The sequence below is a fragment of the Anser cygnoides genome, chromosome 2 (assembly GCF_040182565.1).
Source record: "Anser cygnoides isolate HZ-2024a breed goose chromosome 2, Taihu_goose_T2T_genome, whole genome shotgun sequence".
In the NCBI taxonomy this organism is placed as follows: Eukaryota; Metazoa; Chordata; class Aves; order Anseriformes; family Anatidae; genus Anser; species Anser cygnoides.
In genome coordinates this window covers 109,554,225-109,581,015 of record NC_089874.1, presented here as the reverse complement: position 1 = coordinate 109,581,015, position 26,791 = coordinate 109,554,225, and the positions used below count along the sequence as shown (strand labels likewise).

Sequence of the window (26,791 nt, the reverse complement as noted above, 5' to 3'; positions counted from 1 at the left end):
TCATTTCCCTTGTGGAGCCTTTTGATTACTTTGCCAAGTAATGCATACCAGCAAGCACAGAATGGGGCTCCTGAATAAAAGCACTTAATAAGCTTGTGGGGTCAGGGTTTTCAAAAGAGGGTGAGGCCAGATTTTGAAGCACTCAGTACCCAGCAGCTCCCATTGTAACAGACACTAAGGGCAAATCTTCAGAAGAGCTCTAATTCTTATTATTACACAAGGATCTTGAGATGTTTGGAGAGTCTAGCCTTAATTTGCTATCAGAATGAAAATTCATGGGGAAAACATAAAATCTCATTGCATATTGAAAAGTAAGAGACTTTATATGTATGTTGAAGACTGCTGCTGTGTAGTAGGAAGCTGCTAATTGGCATAAAATGTTAATGGAATTAATTCTGCTTCTGTGAGCGTGTTTCTTATAAAACCCCACATTGTACACCATCACATTTCATTAGCCCAAACAGATTATAGGTCAGTCAATAAGCACCTGCAGTCATCCTGCAGTCATTTCCACGTCTGTTTTTGTTTTTGTTTTTTTTCTTTCCTAATGAACCAAATGTCTTGGAAAAAGTAGAGCATGCTTGTTTGTTTTTTAAAGAAAAAAGGTGCCCTGGCATGTCTGCCTGGTGATTACAAAAATGGGTGAGGTGGGTTCAATGATGCCAAAAATCTGATGAGGACATGAAATCAGATTAGTTGTACATCTGTTTACTTGACTTGTCTAAAAGAAGTGCCTATGTAGGTACTTCGTGAAACACCAGATAAGAGAAATTACAGGAAGCCTCCACTTGAAAAAAATAAATAAAAATTAAAATGAATTAGATTATCATGCAAGAATCAAGACAGCTAATTTGAGTTAGGCCTTTCCAAGGAGACTAACACACTCATGAGAACCAAGTGATTAAATACTGAGAAGTGCAAAATGCATTCTAGTGAAACAGCTTAGCAAAGATACTCAGATCAAAACCTCACTTTTTTCCTGATTAATTTTGTCTGATAATAAAAAGCTTTGAAAATTAATCACTTTCCTTTACGTGTAGTTAAAAAACATCTGAGGTTTGATGCTGAGCAATGACTATATGTATGAGATGCACAGCTACCCAAAGAATTTAAGCAATGGTACCCTATTTTTGCATTCCAGTATTTAAGGAGACATTATTACAGATGGCTTCAATCCTGAAGGATGTTTAGTGCCTTTTTCAGTGTGACTTAAATATCTTCTATCGAAAAAAAAAGTAGACACGGAAGACATTGCCATTGCAATGGACATGCAGGCATTTTTTCCTCTTACAGATGAAACTGGAGCCTAAAGTCACCCAATGACATTTGTTTTGCTTTGTTCTGGCAGGCAAGTGAAAATCGGAAACTGCTGAACGCTGTGAAGGGTTTGCTGGATGACTTCCGCTCGGAGCTGCGGGACGACGAGCGTGAGCGCCATGGGCTCCAGCAGCAGTATGCCCTGGAAAAGGCAGCCTGGGAGGTGGAAATGACTGAGCTGAAGTGCCACCTAGAACAGGTAGCGTCCCTCCTGCATCCAACACCCGTAAAGGATGGCACATTCACTTAATGAAACAGGAAATCTTTGAGAGTCAGGAGAGATGCCACTTTCACTCATTTTAGCCCCGTGCCTGAAAGCCCCCCAAAGTCATGACTTGCCTTTTGGGTTCTAGATGTCCCTGTAAGAGTACTTGTGTAGTAGGTGCTGTGTAATGTGAGAATGAAGGAATTAAACCTCTTCTAGTTGTATTTTCTCAGAAGAGCTGGCTGGTAATGCATCAGCTGTGATAATGAGACATGCGGGTTTCTGTATTTATTGGCATTTATAGGAGAGAAAATGTCTTGATGTTGGCATGCTGACAACTAGCTCATCACTGTGCCTTGGCACATAGGAACTGCAGCGTTTGATGCATAGGCAAGAAAAGAGTGATTTAATAATACTGAAGCATTAGATCTGTTTGTTAGTATTAAACCGGCCAGTAAAAGCTGCTGGTTAGTGATGGATGGTACCCCACTGACAAGAGAGCTCTAGCATCCACCATAACTTACTATTAGAAGTATGTGCATAAAATCTGGGGCCAGGTGCTACAGTGCCATGTACTGCTGTTCACTGAAGATGTACAATTTCTGAAGCAATAAGAAGACGAGTAAGGAAGAAAGAAAAAAAGAAAAAAAAGAAAAAAGGAAAAAAGAAAAAAAGAAAAAAAACAAGGATTCATTTCCAAAGCTGATGGCGTAAAAGCTCTGATGTACCACATTGAAGAGAGGAGGAGTGGAAGAATGAGCATGTTCAGATTCCAAGAAAAGGATTTGCAATTGTAGAGCTTCTCTGCAGAAGACAGATATAATAAAAATATTCACTGTTGGGAGGGTGGTATATTTAGGAAGATTCATGAACATCTCAGCACTGTCTGGAGACTCACAGTGATGCACAGCACTGAGTTGTGAGCACTTATTTTTCTGCCCAGGTACTGTAGGCTTGTTTCCCAGAATGAATGAAGAAGCTTTCATTTTAGCAGAGTTTTCTCTCAGCGGATTCGAATTCTCAGTTCAGATCAGCTGCTTCTTAGTGCACACAAATTTCCAGACAGCAGATCATTTGAAAAGAGAAACAAAATCAATCCCCATTTTCGGTCGTCCCGAAATAAAACCGTGATGACAGTTTTACCTTAAGCTAGAGATGGCAACAAAGAACAAAACCGAAAGAAAGCTATTTTGAGAACTAACTACCAGTTTCAAGCTTGCCTACTTTGCGTTTGCATGGGTGATTTACTCTTGGACTGCCTCTTTGTCTGGTGCTTGGCAAGCAGGACAGTGCTGCTCTTCCTGCCCAGGGACAAGATAGATTTGCACCCTTCCTTCTGGTGACTTTGTCAGGCTTCTTGCCATCACAACAGCTCTACTGGTAATAATCTGTAACATATGGTAATTTCTGAGCCGTGGGTGTTACTTTTTGCATTTTTTCAAGCAAATGAGAAGAATAAAGCTAATCAATATTTAAGACATAAAGCTGACTTCCTCAGCAGATTCCCCAAGCCACATTTATATTTCACAGTAAAAAGGGGTTCCTAATGAAGTAGCAAGAAGAGAGTACATAAATCATGAGAGTGTCAATTAGGATAGTGCAAAAAATGTAAGTGTCCCACTGAGGTCTGTTGTATGTGCTCACAGTTATAAGGAAGCAATTATAAAATGAAATAGAAAAATAATAGTATGATAAACATTAAATAGAAATGTAAATATGAAATTGACTCAAACTATTGTTAATGATTCCAAATATGGAATTTATTTTTATAAACATTTATTTTTATAACCTATGTTATAGGTCAAGTTTCGGGATCAAGATGTGAGGAGCTAGTAAATAACACCTCAATTGTCAGCATTACATAATGTCATGTTAACATTCGCTAGTCTGTGGCAATATGTGGAATAACAACATCCTTAGCTAGATAGCCAAGCCTGTGTGGGTAGGAGGGCCTCTCAGGATGTCATTTTGTCGTTTTCATTGGTAGTGATGAAGCAGCGGGCTGTGCAGCACTCCCACCATAGAGGGGTATAAAACTGCCCAACCCCTGACAAGCCCATAGAGAATCAAGGCCTTTCTTGTCTCCACTGTTGTCTGTACTGTCACTGCTTTCCACTTTTTTTTTTCTTTTTTTTTTTTGTGAAGCAGTAGGTCAATTAAGAAGAGCGTTTTCCTCAAAAGAGTCACCTCCTAATTAATAGTTACTGACAATGGTTTCGCATTTTGATGCTTGAACTCTCTGTATGGGAACGAAAGAGCAAAAGGAAGGAAGAAAACTCCTTTGTTGCAAAAACACTGCATATCAGAAATGATAATGTACTGTTCCCTGCTGCTTTTTGAGCTTTAGCAATGTGTATGTCATTAAAATAAAAGTCTTGGCTGTCAGAAATGCATGTACATCTTATTTGGCAGAAGGATCCTTCAGCATTGTTTTTAAGATAAGAAATAATGAGATTGCTCCTAAATATGGGATCTTGATAACTGTGACCAATGGACTCCCAGTAATTCTCAGCCTCCAGCTGGAGAAGTGAAAAATCCCAGTATTCTGGGAACAAATCCTGCATAAAACAAAGGGGTGGCCAGCAGGTGGAAGGAGGTGACTGACCCCCTCTGCTCTGCTCTTGTGAGGCCTCACTTGGAGTGTTGCATCCAGGTCTGGGGCCCCCAGCACAAGAAGGATGTGGGGCTGTTAGAGAGGGTCCAGAGGAGGGCCGCGAAGATGATCAAAGGGCTGGAGCACCTCTGCTGTGAAGAAAGGCTGAGAGACCTGGGGATGTTCAGCCCGAAGAAGAGAAGGCTCTGGGGAGACCTCACTGTGGCCTTTTAATACTTAAAGGGGGCTTATAAAAAGAGATAGAGAGTAGTATTAGATAGTGATAGGACAAGGGGGAATGGTTTTAAACTAAAAGAGGGGAGATTTAGATTAGATGTTAGGAGGAAACTCTTCGCTGAGAGGGTGGTGAGGCACTGGCACAGGCTGCCCAGAGAAGCTGTGGATGCCCCATCCCTGGAGGTGCTCAAGGCCAGCTGGATGGGGCTTTGGGCAACCTGGTCTGGTGGGAGGTGTCCCTGCCCATGGCAGGGGGGTTGGAACTGGATGATTTTTAATGTCCCTTCCTACCCAAACTATTCAGTGATATGCATTGAAAATTGGCACATTAGGACATGAACCCTCGCTATGACTCCAACCAGCGGTCCAGCTTTGGGATTCTTGGGGGAAATGCAAGCCATGGTGCAAATGGAGAGACATCTAGCCACCTTAGCAGTTAGCAGGTTTGGAAAAGTCACATCTAGACTTTAATGCTAAAGAGCCACCACTGGATCCTTCCTCCATGATTTGAGCCATTTCATAAACACAGAGGCAGATGGTCTCTTTGCCAGCAACACTCTTCTGCCTTTCACAGGCACTGAGAACTGTCTTCCAAGTGTAAAGGCACCACCTCTGACTGAAGAATGTTGTAGGTCCTAAATCACAGATCACACGGAAATTATTCTGAAGGTGTATCACTGCATATTTGCCTTGGTTTTGAACGCACCTTTGTACTTCCTATATTCTTCTCCAATGGAGCAAGAGACAGGCTCTGGTCTAGGTGAGTGATCTGGCACAGGATGACTTACACTGTTTGGGCAGCTTGGGCAAGGCACTCTAATGGCAGCCATGCATTCTTGGGATATTGCTCTTCTGAAGCATGTTCTTTTGTCTCATTACCTCTTTTGGTTTTCCTGCTCAATGCATGGTCTAGGGACCACGGCCTTTCTTGTTTGCAAACTGAAATGCTGAGAACTTGCCACATGGTGGTTACGAATTCAGTGATGTAAGGCAAGAGAGAGTCTTGAGTTCAATGTTTTGCTAACTTTCTTAGATTTAAAAAAAAAATGGAAGAAGAAATTTGCTTTGTAAGATAATCATACAAACTGTATATTGCAACAAAGCATTTGTTTGCCTCATAGGTTGCTTTTTGCATTTTTTTACCTCATGCCAGCTAAAGAATTTGTTGCAGACATTGGCATGTCTGTCAACTTAGCATGTTAGCCATAGCTACTACTCGATGTGGCATTATTCCCCGGGAGGCAGCACAGTTGGAAGGTTGAGTTTGCACTCCAACCTGGCTGGATTTACTCCAGACACTCCAGCAACTTCTGCTAGGAGCTCCTATTGCAGGATGAAAAATGAGAAGTCTGCAAGGGCATTAAAGGTACTTGGAAGATCACTTAGATATATTGCAAAGGACAAATTCTACATAACCCTCTGTCAGGCTTAGATGTAAGGAAACCAGACAGAGTTTATATCATTTTACAGGCTCTTACTATTTTGGCTGATCTCAGCTGTGCAGCGACACTCCCAAAATACATGATTATTCCGTGTCACAGCCACTTAGTAAACCCTGCAGGAACTTGCAAGGGCAACCCAGAGGGGCCAAAGCAAAACAAACCTATAAGAATGGATGTCAACCTGACCAGACCCTGGCTGGAGCAGCACCTTGGAGCTGGCGACCTCTGGATGCACAGAGAGCAGATGCAGCAAGGGGCTAGAGTCCGTCACCTTAAGTTAGTGCTGAGTTTGGAAACCAGCAGCAGTATTTTTACATATCGATGAATTAACCTGCGGACAGTCAATGTGCTGGGGTAGTGGGTAGGAAGGTAGCAAAGCTCTCTGGCTTCTTGAGCAGCCGTGCTGCCCAGGATCATGTCTCCCATAGTGGATCTGCAGCAGAGATGGCCAGAGGCCTGTCCTGGGATGCCCTGCATTTCTGCCCCACAACACCTCCAGTCCACGACTGAGCTGTGCTGTTGTGTGTGGGACAACCCAGGGACAGGTCGCAGAAGCAAGGGAGGAGATGCCTGCCTCAGGACAGCCGCAGGGGAAGAAAAAGCCAGCTGAGGGATGTTAAACACACAGGCACCACATCTGGCCAAGAAAGCCCAAGCCAGTCCAGACTTACCTTGTTTTACTGTTTGTCATACGCAAATTGATTTTATCCCATAATACACGGTAGGTAATTGTTACATTTGCTTTAGAAACAAGGAACGTAGAAGTATAGTATATAACACTGCTTCCAAAGGCCAGGAGGGAAGTGTGGTAGTTGGCAGCAAGGTTATTTTGGGACTGCTCAGTGCAGCCCCCATGCCCCCATCGGTTTGTCTATGCTTCCACACCTACCTGCACCCAGGTGCCACTGACATCAATGGGATTTTCACCACTAACCAGGTGGGACTTCAGTAAAATAATGAACTCAAGCAAATAAAACGTTTGAGTAATCTGTAATTAATTAGTCCATTAATCCTTCATGCTGAATCCCACCTTTATAATACTCTTAATATCTATTGCTTTTTAATAAGTTTTTTCATACAGTTGATGTTGTTTCTTCTCTAAGTCTGGTATCTGCCTTATAGTTTGTTTACTGATAACGTGAGTTCTTGAGTTAATACTGAAGGAACTACCCCACTGCTGTCAAATCTGACTTCTGGAAGGTTTTACAGGTATGACTAGTTTCAGACAGATGTCCATCAGTATCTAACATCTGTGCCAGTACAAAATAGCACACTTCTGAGTCTCATCAAATGTTGTCAGCACCATCCTGGCCTCACAAATTTACATTGCATAAATAGGTTAAGGGAGAGAAGATAGCATCATGTCAACTTTCATAGAATCATAGAATGTTTTGGGTTGGGAGGGAACTTTTAAAGATCATCTAATTCCAACCTCTTGGCCATGGGCAGGGACATCTCCCACTAGATTAGGCTGCCCAAAGCCCCACCCAACCCAACCATTGGCTGCTGCTTTTTTATAAATGATTTTTCTGGTTGGTTGGTTTGATAAAAAAAAAAAAAAAAAAAAAACTTTGGAAATTAGTGGTAGAAGATGCAAGTGTTTAAGATCTCCCTGTCATGCAAGTGGCTGCAACAGGCTGTTCTCCACAGCTCAGTAAATGACCTCTCTGCCCTTTACCTGGGGAGGCTGTTCCAAAGACTAATTAGCTTCACTCCCTAATCCAGTCTGAACTTCCCTTTTCTCAGAGAGTTTGGGATTATTTTCCACATTGGATAATTTGAAGGTACCGCCTTTCTCTCTTGCTAAAGGAGCAAATCTGATGCTTCTGCTTTTTGAAGAAAACTGACTTCAGAGGCAGAAACAAGTTTTCACTACTTTTCGTTCTTGGTTGCTTGTGACCCATTCTGACTCATTCACACACCTACTGAGCTGTAAAAAAAAGGTGAAGCTTTTATCAAGGGATGTTTATCAAGGGATAAATTCTTCCCTCTCCTGAACTTACACAAAGCCATCAAGTACCATTTTCACTCTGACAACAGTCAAGTAGTGGTCCACACTGGCCAGAGAGGCTATGCAATTTCTGCCCTTGGTGGTTTGTCAGGATCCAACTCATCATGAGCTACCCTGTTCGAAGTCAGAGCTGACCCTGCTGGAAGCATGGGGCTGGGCTAGAGACCTCCTTTCAACCCACCAAGTCTGCATTTTCCTATGATCCCGTTACCTTGAGCCAGCTCTTCTGATCTGATTGAGCATCCTGCAGCATGATGTGAAGGAGAAGGGATAGAAGGTACCATCAGCTAACTGCCATAGACATCAGTTCAGCCACCAGAATCTGCAGAGATGGGGGACGTGATCTCGGTACGTCTCTTTGTGCTGGAAGCACCCTCTTTTTGGAAGGTGTGAGGAGCTGTACAGTAACAAACACCATTGCTGGGGGTTGTTGTGGGCAAAAAGTCTCTCCAACTAAAATTCCTTGCCTAACACATGGGTTTTACCTGAGAAAGTTTGGTGTCCTAATTACGTTTTATTTTAATGGCAGCTGGAAGGGAAGAGTGAGAACACCTCAGGAGACGTAGGCCTCACTTCTGATGCAAAAGGAGCTTTTAAACGGGAAAGAGAGGAGCACAAGAAGCTTCTGGCTGAGACTCACAGTGTGGTGATGGACCTCCGCTGGCAAATCCAGCACAGTGAGAAGAACTGGAACCGGGAAAAGGTGGAGCTCCTGGACAGGCTTGATAGGGACCGACGAGAATGGGAGCGTCAAAAGAAGGAGCTGCTCAGGCGGATAGAGCAGGTAAGGAGTCGTCCTTGGGTGGGCAATGGCTGGCTGCAAAGCATGAGGTGTTGCACCATTACTACACTCAGAGCAAGGTCAAGAAACTGTAGTAAGAAACAGCACAGGAACAATTTTGTTTGCTTGGCTACATCGGTGTTTCCCATGGTACAAAACAATTTGCATACTCAAGGGAGTAAAAGGAAGATGCTCATAATCCCTATAAAGGACCGCTTATGAGAAATCGGGTCCAGGTTAAAGGCCATTTCCTGCCCCATTTCAATTATCCTGTACAGGCATGGTCCCACTGATTCATTCTGTTTGAAAGCTTATGTGCATCTCTTCATGCTGAAACACTCAGTCCCACTCGCAGGGTTATTCAAGGTTGGATATACAGCTTCCTGCCAAAAAAAGTCTGTTCATCTGTGAATTTGCCACCAAAGATGCAGCTGCTATGACTATTCAGTCTCAACTGAATTCTTTTTCTCTAGCAAAGGAAACCGGGAGATAACAATGAAGAGCCCTGATTGGTAACAAATAAACAGCTTGCAATGCTAAATATTCAGAAGACACTTTTGACCTTGGTCACATGAATTTTGTGCACACCTCTGCTATCATTTGCAAATCTGATAATTGTGTATCTATCCCCTTGTTTTTCATGCCCATTGTCTACACCACCGTGCACTTCCATCTGCTTAATATTAGAGACTGATTTGAGAATGTTGTTCCAAATTTCACCTAATGGGTTTCTGTCTGGCTGGAAACCACACAAAATATTAAAATCAAGTTTAATGATGGAGAATTAATACACCATTTTTGACTGAACATTGCTCAGCTCTGAGTCATGCATTCCAGGAAGAGTAAGAAAAACAACTGAAATTGTGGGTCCTCAATTAACTGAATACTTCCTGTCCTTAGGACATCAAAAATGGAACTGCACCAGATTTGTGCATGCTCTCTAGGGAGCACTTCGCTTGAATGAAGTACAAAGTAGCTTCACATGTTTAGCTTGATGAAAGCCTGGGGTGACTTCATGACTGATTTTTGAAAAGGGTTCTTTGTCTGTGTCTCATGTTCCCATGCTTGGGCTGCAACAAGAAGCTAGAGAAAAGACACCAGGCTGTAAATATTATCAGTGCAAGGCTAAACCTCAGTTTTAGCTATGGCTGTTAAACCCACTGGGAAGTACTTAAGAAAATGCTGTACTTTACAGATATTTCTAAAATTACCACTAAAAGTGGAGGTACAAGTGGGTGATGACCAATATGAAAGTTTTACAGACCAAGGAAGGTGATTTGAGCTTCTTACTTCAAAATATCAGTGAAGAATATTCTGGCTTTTTTAACCTCCTGTTTATCTGAGGGTTTCTGAGAATACTTCATGCAGCTTCTTGAACTAGCCCTTACAAGGCCTTATAATGCAGAACTGTAGTAGGTCTCTTAAGATAAAATAGCCAATGCACGTGAGCTAAGAAGGGTTGTAGCAGAGCAATTCATCAAAGTTATCTGGTTCCGAGGTTTCCACTGGCACAAGATGCTGATTTCTCCCTGTTTGGACTGGGCTGGTTTCTAATTCTTGAATTTCACTGACCAAAATGCCTCCGGTGGATTCTTCATGCAAAATGAGAATTAAATAATCATCAGAAAAATTCCCATTATACTAAGGACATGGGCATAAAGTTTTGTTTGAAAAGTCACTGGTACCTCTTTGGATGTTTATTCTGCTGTCTCTATGAACTGTATTTTTGACATTATCTTTTCAGTGTATCCTCAGTAGCCTGAGGGATTTAAGCTGGTTCAGGACTGCTTATTCTATTCACTGGGAACAAGGCACATTGAAGGGAGGAGGAGAAAAATCGCTGTTAATGTTACCTAGCCTTTAATTCCCTTCAAACCTGACATAACCTCTCAGAGTCATCTTGGGAAAGTCTGCAGAATAGCTCTTAACTAACCCTGGAACTGATTTCTTTTGTTACTATTCTGAAGCTTCTAGGGTCCAACTATATATTTGTAGTACAAGAGTTTTACACAATGTTAGCCATAGATAGAGAAAATTAAAAAATACTATGTCAAACTAATTCCAGAGGACTAGATGATCAGAAATAGCATTGGAGAGCTTGGCTATCTGCCTGCGAAACTTCATAATCTCATCTTTACTTATAATCAAACATTTCCGTGTGTGACAGGAAGCTTCCAAATATTTGCAGGCTTTTAGTTGAATATCTTCTCAGATTGTAGTCATGTCCAGCTTTATATGGAAGCAATTAGTATTTCTCTGAAGTCCTTCTCCCCAGTGTTTTTCTGTGTGTATTCCATGTATGGCGATACGTAGAGGATGAGGAGACTACACCAGTGTGTGTGTTTGAAAAACAGTCCAAGAACGAACTGAAGCATGTGTGCCAAATTTCTTACTAATGCTTTATGCCTGTCTGCTTTCAGAGAGCTAATGAATAATACATGTATGATAAGAGGGAAGCTCACACCAATGTATAAAATATATAAAATACTTTACTTCGGTTAGTTATGGGAATACCACTTGCATATAAAAAACATGATGACCTACTTTTTTTCAGAGCTCAAAGTTGGTTTTTTTTATCTTTCTTTTCAAGTACGCTGTCACTTTGTTTTCCCTTAGAGAATACACACACATCATGTTCTTAAAGCTAATTCTGCAACAATCACACCAACAAATATTTAAAACCCCAAGATCACCTACATGGAGAGTTGCGTTTTTATAGGTATAAGCAGATAGGGGCAAAACACTAAAGATGCTTTCACATTCTTTTAGGCCTGAATCAAGCAAAAGTCTAACTGACTTCAGCCCAAGTGAAAATTTACTCATTTAGGATCTGGCCTAAAACCTGCAGTTGATCTACATAAAGCAATGTGATGCCAGTTGATTTTTTCCATACACATACAGCAACACTAAAAGCATGTTTTGTAGGAGGTCCTCAGTCCCCAGGATCCCAGGGAGTGACTAGCATTTGCAGGGTATTGTCAGTAACCTTAGCAGGCTGCTCTTGCAAAGCATCAGAATTATGTATCAGATTCCTGCTGTCACTCACTGTGTTTGAAAATGTCACTCACTTCACCTAACCTGTTGTATTTATAATTAAAGGGAAAGTTGATCACATAACCTAATTTTAAGACTGACAGAAGTTCAATTTCATTAGTGGTTTACTGTCTCTCCATCCAGTTTTTGTAAAGTGTAGAGTTAATAGCTTTGGTGGTCCTTCTATTAAATATGTATTTTCTTCAAACGTGCTTTGCATGCCTAATTCATCCCTTTGACAATTCTGTTATTCTTACAGTCAACTTTGTAGCTCTGTATTAGGGCTAGACCACCTTTAAAACAAAGCTTTTGTATTTTGTTAAGAGGGATTTTCCACCTCTGGAAACAAGATGAGTGATGTACATGAAAGTGCGATCCCTCCATTGCTGACCAGAAGAAAGTTTGTGTATGTTTTGATGAGACTCAAAATCACTCACCCTTATTTAAGCTCCTACTTGTTTTGCTTTAGGATCTTATGTCAAGATTGCTTTTAAACAACAGCGTTGATTTGTTTCTTTAAAAATCAGATTGCAAGCAGATACATGATTTTGTGTGTATATATACAGGGTGTATATATGTATACATATAGACATAAACAAGCAAAATTGAATATGTATTTAGCCACTTGAAATCCTCTGAGTAATAGCATCAAAGTCCTTGATACATCTCCTGTTGTGAAAGGGCCAAGAGAGCAAACCGGCCGTGCCTGGAGCCCCGCGGTGACCTCAGGCAGCCCAGCGGCACGCAGCGTTGCCTCCCCAGGCCACGCGTGCCTTGCTCCTGGAGAAGGGTGAGCAACGCAGGGTGCCATAGGCTACATGAATAATTGCTGATCCTTCCAACTCGCCTTGTTTGCAGCTTCAGAAAGAAGTGAGCCCACGAAGAGGAGGGGGCTTTCTGTGTGACCAGAAGGAGAGCAACCTGCGCCCATTTACGACCCAGGGGAACCTTCACGTGCCTCGCCCGATGGGATCAAGATCCTACTCTGACTCAGATGCCATCCAGTTTGATGACCGGTCACTGTCCAAGCTGAAGGAGAGCGATCGGTGCAGCGCCACAGAAAACCTCTTCCTGGAGTCGCTGTCCCTCGATTCTCCCGATGAGTCGGAGGAACACCGCTCCCGGCAGCTGGAGCGGGAGAAATTCTTTACCGGATTAACAGAAGTATGCGCTCTTCTAACTTTTATCAAGCCTGCATGTTGTCTCTTGTGTCACAATTTGTACAGCAGCCGTGCTCTAGAAGTGAGATACTGTGTCACAGTCACTGCTTTGTAGTCATCCAGCAGTGAATTTGGTATAGATGTGGTTTGTTCCTTGTGATGAGCTGATTAGACTCGTGTCAGTCACATGAGAAACTGGGAGCCAGTCTAAAGGTCCCAAAGATTACCTCATCTGCTGGCCATTCATATTAGGTACTATAACTATATTAGATATACATATTGGCTCAGGTCTCATCCATCTGTAAATACCCACATATATATGGAAAAGCATGGGCTATATATTTCTAGTAAGGAATTAAATGCTGTAGAGAGGTACTTCACATTGTTCTATTGTGGTTGCTCCTAAACAGATTAGGATGAGGATGTGAGATGAGGTGTTGAAAAAATAAAATTATTCTTCATCAGCAAAGCATCTGCCCTCAGACTACACCATAAAGATACAAAGATCCAAAACACAGTGCTAAAAGATGCAGTTGACCATAGTGAATGTTGTCTGTGTCCTGCTAAAATCTGTACAACACACTTACTTTACCTGGACCTGGGTCTTCACAGTTTTTTTTTGTGGTTGTTACGGAACAAGATGCATTGTGAGAGCTCTGGAAATTAAAATTACCAAGCGGGCAGCATGTTGTATGCTGTTTACCAAATGCAAGTTTGGCGTACTTTCTTCTGGACTGAAAATTCAGATCTGTGCACATGGGTTAGACATTTGGCCTGTGCTCTGAGCATGACAGTCCTGCTTGGGTGGACACATTATAGCTAATAGAGAAGCAGAGACTTTCCAATCCAAGATGTATCTATGTACTCAGGCTTGAAAATTTGGCCGCTTTGGAAAAAAGTCTGTCAGCAAGTCAGATCTCAAAATCCCTGCAGGTCTGACAAAATTTCACTAGTGTGCCTTGGCTTGAACATGTAAGCCTGTGAAAACTTGACCCGAGCATTTCTTTGAGAGATAACATTGTTCATTAGCTACAGGACTGGGAAATCAGAGTCTTTGGGAGGAAAAGGAGAAAAATAAAATAAGAAAGGCAAGAAATGTGGCTGCAGTTCTTACATTTTAGGTAGCTGGAGGTACATGTGTGCTCCAATTAGATTTTCTTCCTTCCAGTGTCATAAATGTATAGGGAGCAATGTGGGATTCTGTATTTATTATTTCTCAGCTGTTTATTTCATACAAATTCAAGTGCTCGGTGAAATATGTTGATGCTATTAGATAGCATTGTCAGGGATCTATGTTTTATGTCTAATTCTGATTGCTATTTTCTGTACTTAAAATTCAGTCTTGTAGTTAAGAATGGAGATCTCTCTAGATGCTTTCCGTTTTCAGACATTACCACCATTGACAAAAGTGTTGTCAGCAAAATTAGGTCCTTGGTTATATTTGCACAGCTTCTTCCCTTCAAAGCATGCTTTGGTGAAACATGTACAAAGTCATTTTGCCTCACTAGGTTTAGTCAAGCAAAACTGATTAGAGTTTAATGAATAGATTTACTGAGGATGCACAGAGGCAATGGCAGCCTGCTGGCTATTCCTCGCCACTGTATTTTCTTTGTGGTACTAAGTGTAGTAAAGTCAATCCAGCCTTCAGCCTGATTCTCCATTCAGTTAGATCAAATGTATTCTATAATCTCTCCACTGAAGCCAACAGCTTTGTTCCAGACTTACACCAGAGTAAAACTCCTATTTTTTCCCTACGTCTTGATAAACACCAGAAAGGCATTTGCCAAGTGAAACAGTGCTCTTTTTGAATAATCATAATGTGAAATACACTTCAGTGTTGCTAATGTGCATGATTTCATGAGCTTGAATAAGACTAATAGGTACTGATGCTATTTTGGTTCCTGATCATATTTTGTATTTCCTTTTTTATTAGAAATACAAACAGTAAAAACAATGACTGCGGAGCAGTTGCTTCAGAAGTATCTGTTAAAAAAACACACACAACAACAATTATGGGATTGTCACAGGGAAGCAATTGCCATAAAAACATCTTAATGCCATTAGCAAACCGTAGGTATTCCCCCTATGAAACAAGTAATAGTTTTCCCACACATTTAACATAGCTAGCTTAATGAGTTTCAACTGGTGCAATTTGTTAGTTCCTAGAGAACATACAATGAAATCTTATGTCAAAGGGCCAACTTTTATCTCTTATTTCAGCACAGCTAGGCCTCTGACATAAAGCAGATTCACTCCGTGGAATAAATTCACTCAGAATATATAGTCCAAAACAATACATTGTACATGTGGAAAAAATCCAGTTGCAGCTTACTTCCATTTGTGATTGCAGGGGTGTGCTGGTTTTGGCAATCACAAATGGAAGTGAGCTGTGAATGTTTTTTTTTCCACATGTACAAGTTCAAGGCTATTCTAGATTTGGCATAAAGACTTTTACCCTGTGCAGGCTGTTGTCCTAATGGGATTGACCACTTTGCTGCCTACGTGCAAAGGAAAGAGTATTCCCACAGGCAATTTAAGATTTCTTATCAAGGAGAAAGCTGCTTTTTAAAGACAGACATACCTGGTGGAACTACCTGCAAGTGAATGACAAAACACCCACAAGTTAAAGCCGCAAACAGGTTCAGAAATGACTGTTTGTTTCTGTTTTTCTTCAGGAGGAAGAAACACATAAAGGAAATCTTCAAAGGTGAATAAAACTTACAGGAAAAAAAACAGCAAATATTCAGCAACCGGAGTTCCGGCTCACTTGTGCCCAAACCACAGACCCTAGGCATAGCCGTGCCACCTCCTAATCAGCCTGCAATCCAGATTAATGGATTTACCCAGGGATTAATTTGTCTCAATATGCTCCTGTTCTGCTGATTAACTTGGGCCACATTCTGCTGTGGTGCACAAAGATCAAACTCTCTGAGAGTGCACAAAACTGCATCTCTGTTAGCAAGTAGTACAGGCCTGTAGGCATTGATACGTAGAGGAAAACAGTTGATGCTGAGGAGCCGTCATGCTTCTGCATGTTCAGGATGTTTTACATTGCACTAGTTTTGGTCTGATCCCATGGGTTGAATGCCCACCTGACCCTAGAGTGCCTTTACTGTGCTTCTGGAAAGCGTCCTCATCCCAAAGGAATCCAGCCCGTGCTCTCTGAGATTCTCCCCAGATGCAAACCAGAGCATCTGAATAGGAGATTCTCTCGCACTCTAGTTCTGCAGCTGGTGCTCTTGATTAAAATCTCGCAGTGTGATTTTACTGTATCCTCCAGAATACTGCTGTATAAAAATCACCACTTACTGAATCCTCATCCAGCTTTAGAGACCTCATTGAGCTGTCTCTCATAACTATTCTCATTTACATGTTTAAGTAGTGCCACGCAGAAAGGTTCTTTGTTGATTTTTCTTATAGCGAAGCAGTAGGACGACTCGGCTGAATGTCTGTGATTTGTATGAACTAGTGAAGTGTGGGAAAGCCAAGAATCCAGCGTTATCGCATAGAGACTCCCTTTTGTTGAAGTATAGCATGAGCTCAACTCACCAGGCCAGTTAAATGTAACAGCCTCTAGGCTGGATGTCCCACATCGCTGCGGGACACCAGCTGTGCAGCCCGAGCGATCTCAGGAGTGGGGGTAGACTTGCTGATTTCACAGCAAGCCAGAAATACTCTGTACTTCCTTTGAAAAGTGTGCCTCATATTGTCACAAAGACTCATTTTCTGTGAATAATGTATTTCTGAAATGCATCCTACTGCTGCATATTTCAGACATTTGCCCAGCAGTAACCCATGAAAACGCAGTAAATTAAGAGCCGTTAATAAACCATTTGGTACTTTTAATGACACACCAGGAATGCTTACATTTCCCAGCTATTTAAAAAACAAGAGGGCTAAAATGGTTTTATATATAAGCAGATAGTGAAAGTTGAGTTTTCTGAGTTAGTTTTCTGCTGAAAGCAGTAGTTCTGTGGGAGCTTCCAAGGCTATGAGTGACATTCTTGTGTTCCTCTCTGCAGGGCCATGTCCGTTTCTTCCATGTCCGAATTCCAGCGCTTGATGGACATTTCTCCATTTTTACCAGAAAAAAACTTGCCTTCCTCCAGCAGCAAAGATGACATAACCCCTCCCTTGTCTCCTGATGATCTGAAGTACATCGAGGAGTTCAACAAAACCTGGGATTACAGTAGCACTAGAAATCACGTTGGGGCCACTGAGAAGCCTGCAGAAGGGTGGGCAGAAAGGACAGAAACTGGGAAAGCCGGGAATGATCTGGCTTCAGATCCCTTCCAGGCTTCATCGTGGTACCTCACCACCAGTGTCACTATGACCACCAACACCATGACCAGCCCGGAGCACTGCCAGAAGCAGCCAACGAGGAGTCACGGTGTAACTGAAAAAATGGGAGTTCGGGTCTTTCACAGCCCACCAGTGGTCCGTAGGTTTGATAACTCAGTGATAGCTGGAAGCGAAGGGAAAAACCAGGTTGAGCCAGACTTCTTGTTTTCTATGACCAAAGCTATGGGGAACGTTGCTGAGACAAAAGGTGCTTCCTCGGATATGTTTGGAAGATGGTCTTGTGACCTGGCCAAACATCATAAGGATTTTCTGGAGAGTGGTCTTCATCCCATTGAACGTCCTATTTGCACTACCGTGGGCTTTGCCTCACCCTTGCACAGCTTGGAGATGTCCAAAAACATGAGTGATGATATGAAGGAGGTAGCTTTCTCTGTCCGGAACGCAATACGCTCCAACTCTAATTCAGCAGAGCCTCAGTTTAAGGACACCGCGTGTCAAACCAATGGTATGAGGACGACAGGGACGCAGACCACCCAGACCATCAGTGTTGGCTTGCAGACAGAAACCCTGCGCAGTATCACCAGCAGTCCACACAAGTGTCTGACACCAAAGGGGGGGTCCACACCTGTCTCTTCACCATCCAGAAGCCTAAGAAGCAGGCAAGTGACCCCTGTCATTGAAAAAGTCCAGGCTAAGTTTGAACGCACATGCTGTTCCCCCAAATACGGCTCCCCAAAGCTGCAGAGAAAAATACTTCCCAAATCAGACCAGCCAAATAACCGGACTTTGCCTGGCACACCTCAGAAAGGATTCAGTGAGTCCGCTTGGGCTAGATCAACTACTACAAGGGAGAGTCCTGTCCATACCACTATCAACGATGGCCTCTCCAGTTTGTTCAACATTATTGACCATAGCCCCATCTTTCACGAGACCTTCCAAAAATGCCCCAGGTCTAGCAGCCGATCCAGGTCAGCAGAACCCAGACCAGAACTGGGCCCGGTGCAGGAGCCATGTACAAATGCCCGTGGCAGGTCACCCAGTCCTCTCCGTTTGGGTACAGAGACACAAAAGGAAGATGGGACTGAGGTGACAAGCATCAGGCAGGACTTATCTGCTCCTCCAGGGTATACGCTTACAGAAAATGCTGCCAGGATCTTGAATAAGAAACTTTTGGAGCATGCCTTAAAAGAAGAGAGAAGGCTACCTTCCCACAGCCCACCAAATCTTAGCAATGACAACAGCACAGGAGAAATTGTCAAAGTAGATCCAGGGTCCATAGAGGTAATGAGTTTGTTTGTTTTTCCTCCTATAGCTAAATGCACTCTTCTTTGAACAAATGCATTACGAGATGTCTTACAGTCCTACTGAGTGTTTACAATAAATATCCTAGTCTTGTTGTGGTACCACCAGCGAGTCCCAGTCATGAAACTATTGGATTAGTCACTGAAGAACTGATTAAAGAATTGAGTTTATATCCTGACAGCTTATCGGGCTTGAAAGCATCAGAAGAGCTTTGTCCTTTACAGGATAAAGATGGTTCTTCCCTGAATGACCAGGATAAGGGTTTCTGTTACAAAACGCACCACACCTAACAGATGTTCTAGGGACTCTAGGTCTGAGTAAATTTCTCTTTTATGCTGGACGGAAAGGTAGGCTCTTTCTCCTACACAGGAATGGGTGATGGCAAGTTTGTGTGAAAATTAGTCACTACAATAAATACCCTGAACTAAAACTTCAGGGCCTTCAGCATACCTTTTCTGGATGTATCTGAATAAGTTTGGCTGTGGTCTGCAAATGTGATTAAATAGCATGAAATTTGGTATTGATTGTTGGTGCCTCACCAAAAAAAAAAAAAGGAAAGAAAGAAACAAAAAGATAATCAGCTAGCCTAAGCACTATCCTACTTAGTGCTTAAGAACTCTTTATTGATATTTTGCTGCACTATCAAAAGTGTAAAGGTCGTCATCTGTCCCAGCAGGTGTGCCCAAGCACTGGGGGTCGGATCCTCATTTACAGTAACGGGCTACAGCAAGTAGCTAAAACCAGGTTGTAATGGTGGACAAAAGCTCTCCTAGTTACCAATGTCTGAGCCTGTTTCTGGTGAAACTTGGTGCCTGAGAGAGCGTTGCCCTGAGAAGGCCTGGAGAAGCTGAGTTACGCCGTGCACTAGGCGGTGCCTGCTCTCCTGGCACGGCACAGAAATGGCACACAGCCTGCTGGTCAGTGGTGTTCCCCAGGTCTGGGGCAGGAGACCCCCATCCCCTCATCCTTGTGCTGTCCCTTTAGCACCCCGGTGTTGCAGGGGGCACCAGCCACCGGGCAGCTGCTCCTCCTAGACCCCCATGTGCCCCAGACATGCTGCCTCGGTTTGCTCCTACCACTCTTGCCTCATAGCCTCAAGGAAATGTACAAAACCCATTTCCTCCATCAGTGCTGAAGGATTTGTGGGAACCTGAGCACTGAGGCTTTTGTTCTGCAGTTTGCCTTGCGCTAGCGGCTTGTTCTCAATGGGCATGATCTGTTCCTCTTTTGTAGGTGCTGTTGAGAGGACACAATCATTTTTGCCTAACAGAGCATCCAAAGCTGAGGATATACTCCCTATATGCTGCTTAAACAGATGTAAATAAGGAAGTTTGCACATATAAAAAAGAAACCATATGCACATAAGTAAAAGTGAATGAAAGTGGGCTTTGTGCACAAACCTCAGAATGAATTAAAGTTGAAAGCAGCCTCACTTATTTCACTCTGTCTAGCCATCTCTGTATTTTGTCCTTAGTTTGAAATACTGGGAATGTACTACCGTTCTGTATTAGAAAGTATGCGTTGTACTCTTACGGGTTCAACTCAGCTTTGCCTTCAGGGCACCGCTGAAAATTCTTGATTCCTGCATCTTTTAAATGTCTCAGCAGATTTCAAGTATGAGTAAACGGATGTCATCCCACACCATCACAAATTGCTGCTGGCAAAATTCAGCTGGCAACAGTACCTGAGTTTGATGCATGGAGAGATCTACGTCAATGCTGTTTAGTAAATACTCATTGACCATCAGCCCAGCAGAAAATTGCCTCTCTTCGTGAATTCTCAGCATCTTTTGCCTAATTTTTTAAGTTCCAAGCCCCAGAGCTAAGACTCGCTCTTCCCTGTAGCTCTTACCGAGTTGTTATGGCTGCTGTCTAGACGCACAGGTGCATTGAAAAGGAAGTTGGTGGGCAACAATCACATGATGGGCTTCGCTTTTCTTATGTGAGTTCTATGACGTTCTTAATGAAATGTGGGTTTGCTGTTGAAAATAAAGCCACAAATATGTCTAGACTCTGCAAATACCTTGGGTTACTTATGAATTATCCTGGCCACAAAAATTAAAATTTTCCAAAATTGCACTTAGCACATTTTGTACAAAGGAAGGCACAGCAGAACAACAAATGATGATCGAGCAGGAGGCAAGGCTGTGCTCGGGGTAGCGTCAATGTAAGCACTGCCCTTGCCACCCTCCTGCAGATCCCTGCTCTTGCTTCCCCATCACCTGTTTGCTTCTGGTCAAGACAAGTGACCTTCTTACCATGGAAAACCTTCTTTTTTTTTTTTTCTGCAGTCATAGCATGGTGTATTAATGACTTCTAAACTTGTGTGGAGCACCTGTTGGTGGCTTTTGCTTAATTTGAGCTTCTGGGTGCTTTAGTTACACAATTTACTTTTATGTTACTGCTGCCATATGAAGTCTAGTTCATATATATATTTATATATTCACGTACATATGTATGTGTGCGTGTGAGTGTATATGCATACATAGTAGTAATAACTGTGTATTTTCTAACTTGCCCAGAGCTGCTTACAAGTAAATTCATATCCACCCAGTGCAGCCTAGAAGTCTTTTATTCTGCTGATGCACTAAGCCACTTACTTGCATATCATGGGATTTACAAATATTACCATTGAAAAATGCAGATTAACTTTACCTAACTAGCAATGTAAAAACAGTGTGAGTGTTCTTCTCTAGCTAGCAAGGGTGTAAATCCCAGAGGTTACACAACTGTCCCGGCCGGAGGGGTTAGACCCTCTTCTGAAGACAGCGCTGCCAGAGGACCGTCCTCATGGACCCGCGCAGCTGCGGCGTCCTCTGCTCCTCGAGGCAGAGCAGTGGCCGCACACTTGCAGCTGAAACCACTCAGGGTTGGAGGGGGAATGTTGCAAAGAAGGGAAGGGGTTGCCAGGAGTAAAGGGCTTTTGCTGTAGTTTGAGTCTCCCTGCCAGAGTCACTGTTAAGTGGGAAGAAGGAAGAGGGGTGAGGCAAAGAGTTTTCGTAAAACCTTCAGGTGGGCTTCTAAGTGACATAAATATCAGCGTGGTTTGTTTTTTTTTTTAAAGCAGAAATTATCTCCTGAAGTCAAACGAAGGAAAAAAAAACATCGCTTTTTTCCTCTTTCACAGTAACGTTGTTTTTCCACAGCCTTAATCATGGTTGGCAAAGGATAACGGATGTCTTTCTCTGCTGAATAGAAATGTTTGGATTGTTTAATGCTATGTCCTTCTGAGACTGTGCTAGGATTGTAAAGGGTTGGTTTGTTTGCTTCCTTCCTTTCTGAATCTTTTGCTGCTGGTGGCTTATCTTTTATTATTAGTTTCCCTCTGATACAGCGGTAACATGATCTGAATGGGTAGTAACATCTGGAGACTTCTTCCTTGCTGGCATGAAATCTTCACTTTAAAAAAAAAAAAAAAAAAAAGATTAAAACAGTTCTTTCCAACCTACTTGCTTTCTTTTTCTTTTCTGTCTGTTCTGTCCAGAACCAAACTGTCTTATTAACTGCCCCCTGGGGACTCTAACCCTGCCTGCCTCACTGCTGTAAGTCTTTTCTACCTTGTTTCCAGAGCTTTCCAAAAGCGGTCACTTCGAATGCGTGGGTTAATGGAGGGCAATAAATGACCACAGCTCCATACATCCCCAGGTAGTCCTTTGTATGCGATGGTCAGGAAGCGCTCAGGGTAGGAACCCGAGCTGTTCCCTCATGGGCTGTGAGCATGCGTGGTCCCTGGAGAGGTCACACAACTCAAAATGTGTGTGGTTGGGTTTTTTGTTAAACTTTAAAAGAAAAAAAAAATCAAGAACAACGTAATTATCCCAAAATGTAACAGCAGCATTATTTTTTGGATCTCTGCACACAACTGTGCAGTGCTCCTGTCTGCCCCAGGCTGTCTTCCCTCAAGCCTTGTCCGTAGCAGAGGCTGGAGAGGGCTGGGGAAGGGGCTCGAGCACCAGCCTGTGACTGATGGCCACGTTTCACCATAAAGCTTCTCCCAACCCCACTGCGGCCAGAGCTGGCTGGCTGGGGCTGCTGCAGTGGAGGAAGGGAGCTGTGACCATGCACTCAGCCTCAGAGCCAGAAAACAGCCTGGTTTAGGTATTTATTAATACAGGCATAGCCACAGCGGCTGGCAGCCTGGCCTAGGAAGCAGCTAGAGACTAAAGCTGAAACCTCCTTTCCCACATCCTGGCTAAGAAGTGCGGCCTCTCCGCCCATCCCCCAGGCAGCCATCACAGTAAATTACCCACAGGATGTCATTTTTTTCAAACATTTCTAGCTATGGCAGCCGCATGTGGTAAGGGAGGACATTTGGGATTTCAGAAACCATTCCCGACAGTTTGCTTTTAATGGCTTGTTCTCCTTAACACACTCTGAGAAAGCCGACATCCGCAGGTGGGTAACCCGCTCGGTGTCCAACACAGTGCCTACGAGGCTGGGCTGCCAGTCCCTTCTCTGCCCTGGCAAACACAGCGCTGATAAGACTGGGATGAGCTTAGCCCTGCCTTTCTGGACAAGCTGGCCAACATCTGCGGGCCTGCCCCATCCCTGGAGGTGTTCAAGGCCAGGCTGGATGGGGCTTTGGGCAACCTGGTCTGGTGGGAGGTGTCCCTGCCCATGGCAGGGGGGTGGAGCAAGGCGATCCCTAAGGTCCCTTCCAACCCAAACCATTCTGTGATTCCGTGATTCGATGCTGTAGAGACTCTTTTCAACTTGGAGTTAGCAGTGCAAATGAATTTTATCACAGTGCTGACTCCCATTTACTCCTGTGAAACTTGGGTAAGGCAGGCAGAAGCAAGCAGCCCTATAAAGATACCGCTTTAAGCTGCTGCTTAGAAAGAGTCTAAGGCAAAGCCCACAAATCGCGTAGCCTCCACTCACCACGCTGTGCTGCCTGTAAGTATTGCTGTGCGTATGGATTTCCCCTAACAAATCTGAGTGGCAGCTTTCACAGCCCATATGTCCCCCAGGCACGGCAGGATCAGGTGAAGTGAGGACACGGAGTCGATCTGCTCGTTAGCGCCGATTTGTGTTTCGGGGTGCGAGGGCTCGCAGTGTGGGGCCGGGGTGGGGGCTACGATGCGCAGAGACAGCGGCACACACGTAGGCCCCAAAGCTTCCACCCAACTTCTGCGCCCACCCACGAGGGCAGATGAGCCCTGGTGGTGCTCTGTCCTGGTGTGGTGCTCTGTCCTGGCGTGGTGCTCTGTCCTGGCGGCGTGCAGCTGCTGAGCACCGGCTGGGTGCCCACTGCCTGAAGGCTCCGGGGTCTCGCCCTTCATGGAAGCTTTCCCACCTCTGGTGCTCTCTCTCTCCAAAACACACACGCCTGCACAAGCTCCGTTTCCAGCACCACTGCTCTGGTCTTTCTGTCATGTAACATCCCAATCCAACTGAGATGTTCAGCGGCATATCACCGTGTCTGTTCACTGCCCATCACATCATGTTACCTAACACAATATTCCCCACTCCCTTTCTCTGTCTGAAACTCCGCACTGACTCTGTTGCTTCCTACTGTGTTGTTTTACTGCTCCCTTTGTTTCCCGTTGGTTTACCATGCCAGAGCTTGTCTTGTGCATTGTATCGCTTGTGATCTCTCTCTCCATTTATCACCAGCTTGTAGTCTGATTTTGAGACAGGTTTTTACTTAACTCTCCAGTGACTGCTCCTCAGTATATGCAGTTCTCTAGGTTGACAAACTCCTCTGATTTGCTTTTATAAATTCTGAAGTATGTGGAGAAATCCAGAATTTTTGCTTTGGCACTACAAGACAGACTCGCTCCCCCAGTCATTTGTCTTGATGTAGTGAGCATACAGAGCGAGGCAGGAAGTCTAGCTGTGCGATGAGCAAAGTCCATAAATACTAGAAGCAATTATCAACCTAGTGCCAGGGTGAAAAATCACAAGTGCAGATGGTTTCTAATGGCACAGGCAGGCTACCAAGCCTGAACAGTGGAAAACCAGTAGAGAAATAAAATTTCAGTTTTCCTCCATTTTGGTGAATGCCATCTTTAATGCACATTATCGCTGATTCCTGTAATTCAAGCAAAAGCAGCTGGCAGTAAGGAGCGATGTTGCAGAAGTTGAAATCTGGAGGTAAGATTGAAATCTGAATCTTTAATCCAGCTGAAGGTCGTAACTAGTCCTGTAGTCATTATTCTTCTGCTAACGAGTCTTTCCTGAATGTCAGTCTGCGCTCTGAAGCAGACAAAAGGAGCCCGTGGTTGATCTTGACCTCTCTTGCAAATGCCTGGCCAGCGCTTAGATCAATGCGATGAATAGTGGGTTTCCCTGAATTATCATGCAAATGTATTTTTCAGCTCTTCTCTTTCTAGCACAAGGAGAGTTAGCAAATGGAAGTTTGTCAGCTACTTCAGCTCATCCCAGACCTCTTCCTTTCATTCTCTCCTTGTCTGTTCCATAAATCACGGACATACATGCAGGTGTCCAGAGCCCACACACAGAAAGACGTTCACTGCTTGCTTTTGTTCTGCGATGAGACAAATGCTTAGTTTTAGCTTGATTTTTTTTTATTTTTAATTCTTTGCTCAGCCAGACGGCCTCTAATACAAGTCACTAACCACTGTTTTGCTCTCTTGGCTGCCAAGGAACTGCCTTGTTCTGCACTAGCCCCGTCCCTCGAACCCTGCTTCTCCCGGCCAGAGAGACCAGCGAACCGGCGCCCACCGTCCCGATGGGCTTCACATTCCCCTACTGCCTCACAGTCGCAGTCAACCGGAGACCTGACTTCCTCGGAGGAGAGCGGAGGCAAGGAGCCGCCAGCAGAGACCCCGGGCCAGGGAGGCACGCCGGCGTGAAGGGTGGCGGGCCAAAGACGCCGTGAGCCGCCTTCGCCCGGCGGCCCGAAGGGGAGGTCCCGTTGTGGAGGTCAAAGAATGTTCTCAAATGCAGCTGCTGAATGTCCGACCTGTGAAACAGAGGTGTTTCTGGAATGAAACAGTTAATGTGCCTGTAATAACTTAATTTTTTTTTTTTTCATAGCTGAGAAAACTATTTTTGTCTCCATCTTTTCTACACACAGTATATTAACAAAAAAAAAAAAAAAAGGTAAAAATGATATAAAGTTAAGATTTAAAATAAAATGTAAATTAAGTTTTAAGGGAATTTGAATACGTGCTCGCGCTCTCTCCAAATACTGACTGCCTTTCAGTTATATTTGCACTGCTACATTTTCGATTTTGGTTTGGGGTTTTGGGGGTTGTTTTTGTTTTTGTTTTTCATGTAAAACTAGGGTCTTAAGTTAATTTTATTCTATTTTAATGTCAGTGTTTATCAGTTTTTAAACGTAAGGTTCTTAAAGATGCTTCAACTGTCTGAAGCAATACCTTTTAAGTAGTGAAGAAAGCCATTAAGCTAGTTCACTAGAGTTGTGTTAACTGAGATGGAGGGGAATACAGGTAAACACAAGGAAAAGTGTAAAAAAAAAAAAAAAAAAAAGAATGCCTCAAAGTCTTACGGAGTTAGCTGTAAAATACACCTACGATACTTGACTTGCATGCCTCTGGGTCCTCGCACTTTAGTGCATGTACATACTGCTACTGTACTTCTACCATCACGTAAATGTGAGTCAACCTGTTCCACTGTAATATTGTTGTGAATTTACCTGTACTGTACTTTTATTGTTGGTATTCTTGCATTGACTATACAAAACAAGTTTTTAAATTATTGTTAGCAGTTCAACTGGCTATGTACAGCGTTTACTGAAATTTTTTGTTTTGAGAAAACCCTTGAGAACTCTGGGCATACTGACTTGTAACTGGTCTTGTTTAAGAGTCTGTTGGAGACCATGTGAAGTGGAAATAAAACCCTCAGTATTTACAAACTGCTCAAGTGCTTAACGATGTTTATTTCTGATGGTACTTCCCAGGCTCATGTAACTGGGGGAAGAAGCCCTCAAACTCTGCTTGTATTCATAAGGGAAAAAAGAATGCTTCTTTATAGGAAATAAACCATGGCAAAGCCAAATGTTAGGCTGTGCTCCACAGACTTGTGTAAGTACTGGAGCAGGCCATGGGAGGTTTTTTGAATTTCCTCACTGAATTCTGCAAAACAGCTTGCTCACACAGATAGCAGGACTTATCTTTTCAGTCCCTCTGAGGTGGTATGTCTTGTTGTTTTCAGTTGTTCATGTGAATGAAAAAAAGCAAGCTAAACATGATGTCAAAAATATGATATACCCAGTCTTAATCCAGGCTTATGTCTCATCTGCGTTGTGCACAGAGACCGATAAGACCAAGGGCTTGCGTAAAACTGGTGGCTAACATTGAGAACTGAATGCAGCTGAGAATTTGTGCCCTCCCAAGGCGTGGAGGCCTCCTGATCTGTTTTGCCTGGTGCCATCTGTTTGGCCACACGCTTTCTCTGGGAGCCCCGGAAATGCTCTGAGTT

General features: G+C 43.4%; 1 protein-coding gene across 10 annotated transcripts in view; it reads left to right on the top strand.

Moving 5' to 3' along the window:
- Window positions 1-26,228, top strand: part of MTCL1 (microtubule crosslinking factor 1) — a 104,269-nt gene extending 78,041 nt beyond the window's left edge. For 6 of the 10 annotated variants that reach the window (XM_066992775.1, XM_066992770.1, XM_066992771.1 and 3 more), the window contains 6 exons: window positions 1,349-1,516; window positions 8,335-8,589; window positions 12,478-12,783; window positions 15,455-15,486; window positions 16,802-18,362; window positions 24,991-26,228. In XM_066992775.1, the coding sequence (XP_066848876.1) occupies window positions 1,349-1,516; window positions 8,335-8,589; window positions 12,478-12,783; window positions 15,455-15,486; window positions 16,802-18,362; window positions 24,991-25,200 (2,532 nt within the window). In that variant the 3' untranslated portion in view covers window positions 25,201-26,228. Of the gene's footprint in view, window positions 1-1,348; window positions 1,517-8,334; window positions 8,590-12,477; window positions 12,784-15,454; window positions 15,487-16,801; window positions 18,363-19,616; window positions 21,443-21,866; window positions 21,925-24,990 lie in introns of those variants that run through there. The other 4 variants (XM_066992777.1, XM_066992778.1, XM_066992779.1 and 1 more) reach the window with 2 other exon arrangements.
- The last annotated feature ends 563 nt before the right edge of the window (window positions 26,229-26,791 follow it).